This window comes from Trichechus manatus, unplaced genomic scaffold (genome assembly GCF_000243295.1).
Source record: "Trichechus manatus latirostris isolate Lorelei unplaced genomic scaffold, TriManLat1.0 scaffold00194, whole genome shotgun sequence".
Classification (NCBI taxonomy): Eukaryota; Metazoa; Chordata; class Mammalia; order Sirenia; family Trichechidae; genus Trichechus; species Trichechus manatus.
This window is the reverse complement of record NW_004444130.1, coordinates 2,238,460-2,243,459: the sequence shown is the minus strand read 5'-3', so window position 1 is coordinate 2,243,459 and position 5,000 is coordinate 2,238,460. Positions and strand designations below refer to the sequence as shown.

The following is a 5,000-nucleotide window of genomic DNA, read 5'->3' as shown; positions in this document are numbered from 1 at the left end:
TATTCTCACTTAAGATGAAGGCTTACAGAACAAAATAGTTTCTCATTTAACAGTTATTATACATGTTGCTTTATGACAATGATTACCAATCTCACAACACATCAACAATATCCTTGATCAACCTTGGGTTCCCTATCACCAGCTTTCTTGTCCCCTTCTGCCTTCTGGCCCTTGTCACTGGACTACTATACCTCATTAGTCCCATTTGGTTTTCCGGGGCTGTCCACTCCCAGGCTGAACGGTGAACCTCGGAGATAACTTCACCACTGAGCTAAAAGAGTGTCTGGGGGCCATACTCTCGGGGTTTCTCCAGTCTCCTTTAGGTCGGTAGATCTGGTCTGTTTTTTGTGAGTTAGAATTATGTTCTACATCCTTCTCTAGCTCTGTCCAGAACCCTCTGTTGTGATCCTGGTCAGAGTCAGGGGCAACAGTTTCTTAAAGCTGATTCTCTTTTCTGGTAACCACTATGACATCTCAGATCAACAGAACCCATGCCCAGGAAGCATATTTTCAATGACAGGAAGATGCCTAAACAGCCTCCCTTCTGATCAGTCTGAGGATTAGTTACGGTGGGCTGCCTGTGCACGGACAGGATAGATATTAGCATGGTTAGGTGTCTGAGTCTGAAAGCAACAGTTCTTAACTCTTCTGGGGTCATAGACTCCTTTAAGAATCTGATAAAAACTAAGGACCCTGTTTCCCAGAAAATGCATGTACAAATTTTTACAATCAATCCCAGGGTGTTCAGAGATGACTTTTGTGGACTATTGGTTGAAAGCTCTGCTGTTGGATGCTTCCTTCATGCTCTGAGCCCCAGGAGCCAAGGAGATGCACAGCCTAGCCACTGTGAGGGAATACAGCAGAATGGACATCTGACAGCACAGTTCCCATTCATGCCTGAGATGGCATATGCCGGAGAGGCCCGATCACAAGCTTGGGATGAACATTATTCTTTTTGACTCATCTCAAACTGGCTGTTACCTTGTATAAATCCTTTCTTCCTTCCATGCTGCTTCTTCTCCAGCTGTCACACAACTGGCAAGACTCACTGCCTCATAACATCTGTCATTCTGGGGAGTTAAGGGCTTTAATAGGGTCACCTTTCCAGAGGAAGCTGAAAGCCTATGAAGAAGTGTGCTAGAAAAGCAGCCCTGGTAGGCCATAAGGGATTGGCCCCTCATGCTGTGTGGGACTCTTCTCAGAGAAGAGGTCTGGGGATGTGGTATAAATGTTACAGTTAGGTCACTGGCAGATGCAAGCCAAGCTTAATACTCAGTGCTGCCCTGAACAGATGGGCAGTGCACGTCTTAGCTCAGACTGCTCGGAAATGGGTTTTAGGGTAAGAAATGATTTGGAAACCTTGTAGGAGGAGCTTTCCTTAAAGGAGGAAGTTTCCTTCTACACAGACACTGGAGGAGAAATCTCCAGCTCAAGGGTAAGTATGCTGTGCCTTAGAAGTCATAGTTTCACCGCTTAAGATAAACTGACCCGGCTCCTAACCTGTGGGGCTACTTACCAGGAAGGACAGCTTGGCTTCATCAGTGCTCTCAATGCCTTTTGTGTCAAATTTGCCCTGCTGGAGGCTGCTGTGCATGATGTTCACAGCACTCGTCACTCCACGCTGGATATCCTGTAAGGTGGTGGCTGGGAAGCCCATCCGTAGCTTGTTACACAGAACATCCCTGGGGGGCAGAACAGCACATGGAGTCAGGCCTGACAGCACTCAATCTGGCCTCCAGGACAGCAGGACCCCAAGTGCCCACTACCCTGACCAAGTAGCAGGAATTGCTCTTTTGGAGGAATAACCAATCCTTGAGACCACTCTTGGAGACCTTCAGGAGCCAGGATATGAGAGTGAGCAAAAACTCTCAAAGGCTGGATATGGCAAGAAACACAGAGTAGTTTGGCCAACTCTTTACTCCCTTAAAGAGGCTTTCAGTTATCTCCACTGAGCTTCAACGAACTCAAGAGGAGGCAGTACAGCTTAGTGAAAGGCAATTCCATGTAACAGTTGAGACTGTGTAAGAGCTGAAAGAATAAGTTTTGAGTCAGTCAGTTCTGGACTCTATTCCTTATTCTACCACTTAGGAGGTATGTGACCTCTGACAAGTGATTGAATCTCCTCCTAGTTTCCTCATCTACAAAACAGAGCTAATAATCCCTACCTCTCAGCATTGTTATTAAGACTAAATAAGAGCAGATTAACAAAGTGCCTGGCCTGTAGCAACAGTGACTATGATTGTTATTACTACTACTGCCTTCATCTGAACCACCTGATCTCTTTCCTAGGTCTCAGGGCCAATACCCCTTCCAATCCATCCCAAGGACCACAGGTGTGGCCCCGAAGCACCTGGCTGCTAGACAACTGCCTGGAGTGAAGGATGTTGTGGTATGGACAGAAGCTTATGTCCAGTATATAAATGAGCTGGAATTGTAAGAAAAAAAAAAAGAAGAAATAAACGTGCTTCAAGAATCAATCACGACTAGAGACTTTCTGCCTCCTGAAAAGAAGAAAGAGAGTCAACCATACCTGAAGTCAGACTCTAGCTCTGTGGTGGCGAGGTTGATCATGGCACAGAGACAGTCGATGCTGGAGCTGGACAGAGCCCGCCCAATGCACTTCTTAACGATGTAGAAGACGTCATCCACCATGCTGGATGTCAACTGGCCCTTTTCATAGGTGTCCAGAGCCACAGCCTACCCAAAAGGCAAAGCACCCCTTTCTGAGACTGTTCTGGTTACACTGGCCCAGGGTCTTCTCCCTTTTCTATGCCTTATCCATATGTCCCCCCGCAACATGGCTTACTCTGCTCACAGCTTGGAGTAGATTGTCCTTACCACAATAGCTCACTCCATCTAGTTCTGTAGTGCAATGGATAGCGCATTAGACCTCTAATTCAAAATAGTTCACTCCCTATCGATCGTTGTGTTAGGAAATTGGATATTTCGGGTCTATGTCTTAGGAAGATCTGTAACCTGGGCTGGCCCATAAGACATCAGGAGAGGCCCTTCTTTCCCGAGGCTCCTCACTTAGATACCTCCGGGGAGGTAGGGAACATGAAGTCTCCCTGAGGAGCTTAGGTGTCTTTTTGTGATCTTTGGGAAAGCAGTCTGTCATGGTTTGAATTATGTCCCCCAAAACTGTGTGTATCAGTTTGGCTGGGCCATGATTCCCAGTATTGTGTGGTTGTCCTCCATTTTGTGACTGTAATTTTATGTTAAAGAGGATTAGGGTGGGTTTATATAACACTCTTACTAAGGTCACATCCCTGATCCAATGTAGTTTCCCTAGGGTATGGCCTGCACCACCTTTTATCTTATAAGAGAGAAAAGGAAAGGGAAGCAAGCAGAAAATTGGGGGACCTCATACCACCAAGAAAGCAGTGCCAGGAGCAGAGCACATCCTTTGGACCTGAGGTTCCTGCGCTGAGATGCTCCCAGACCAAGGGAAGATTGATGCCAAGGACCTTCCTCCAGAGCCAGCAGAGAGAGAAAGCCTTTACCTGGAGCTGATGCTCTAAATTTGAACTTGTAGCCTACTAGACTGTGAGAGAATAAACTTCTCTTTGTTAAAGCCATCCACTTGTTTTATTTCTGTTAGAGCTGTACTAGATGACAACGACAAAGTCTTAGCTGGATATATGGAGAGCATGACAACTCCAAAGATGCCCTTTAACAATAAAAAGGAGTGCAACTCAGTCTGCATGCAAGAGTGTTCTTAAAACAGGATCCAGAAATATGGCTTGCCTCAGCCATTTCCTTGAGCCTGGCTTCTTGGACAGGAAGCCCCATTTTCAAGAGATTGTGTCCTATGTCCTACCTTATTGACAGTCTCCCTCATGAAGTACTCCTCCATGGTAATATATAAGCCAATTAGCTCCTGCATGGTACAGCTTAACAGGCAGTTATTGAGGAGTTTGTCCAGACACTTCTGATGCTCTAAGGGACAGACAAGAAATGAAGACTCACTTTATTCCCCAAGGGAAATAAGTCAACTTTTTTCAGGTTCCTTTATAGTATTTGTTCCAAATATGCACATATTTCACATAGTTATTATAACCCATACCTGTTGCCATCTAGTCAATTCCAACTCATAGCGACCGTATAGGACAGAGTAGAACTGCTCCATAGAGTTTCCAAGGAGCAGCTGGTGGATCCAAACTGCCGACCTTTTGGTTAGCAGCTGAACTCTTAACCACTGTGCCATCAGGGCTCCATAGTTATCACAGTACAGGTATAATTTTGTATTCTTTTAAAATGTGTATCATAAATATTTTCCATGTTTCTATATAGGTTGCTAATTTTTTTCTTTTTAGACTTCTTATTTATAACGGTTGTGTGATATTTTAGCAGATGACTAATACATATTTTTTAAAAACACTCCCTTATTTTTAGACATCTAGGTTATTTCCAAATGTTTTGCCAGTATTGGAGATAACTGGAGATCCTAATTATTGGAGATTACAATGAACATTTTTGTACAGATAACTTTTTTACTTCTTTTCTGTTATTTCCTTAAGATTAATTAATAGGAGTGAAAAAATATAAAATTTCAGGGCAGAAACTGTAATATGCTGGGTATAGAACATTTCATTCTCTAAATCAGTGCTGTCGAATAGAATTTTCTGTAATGAGAGAAATGCTCTATATCTAGAACAGTGCTACTATGGTAGCCACTAACCATGGTAGCTATTGAGCACTTGAAATGTGGCTAACGTGACTGAGAAACTGAGTTTTAAAGTTTATTTAAATTTTTTTCCCTTTTTTATTGTACTTTAGGTGAAGATTTACAAAACAAATAGTTTCTCATTAAACAGTCAGTACACATATTGTTTTATGACACTGGTTAACAACCCCACGACATGTCAACCCTCTCCCATCTCGACCTCTTTTTTTTTTTTTGGTGAAAATATGCATAGCCAAAGATACACCATTTCAAAAATTTCTGCATGCACAGTTCAGTGACATCGATTACGTTCTTCCAGTTGTGCTGCTATTCT

General features: G+C 43.5%; 1 protein-coding gene across 2 annotated transcripts in view; it reads right to left on the bottom strand.

Moving 5' to 3' along the window:
- Positions 1-5,000, bottom strand: part of COG4 (component of oligomeric golgi complex 4) — a 32,917-nt gene that overhangs the window by 10,357 nt on the left and 17,560 nt on the right. For both annotated transcript variants that reach the window (XM_023741893.1, XM_004387799.3), the window contains exons 10-12: positions 3,821-3,939; positions 2,531-2,697; positions 1,517-1,682 (exon numbers count right to left, since the gene is read on the bottom strand). In XM_023741893.1, coding sequence (XP_023597661.1) covers positions 1,517-1,682; positions 2,531-2,697; positions 3,821-3,939 — 452 coding nt within the window. The remainder of the gene's footprint in view (positions 1-1,516; positions 1,683-2,530; positions 2,698-3,820; positions 3,940-5,000) is intronic.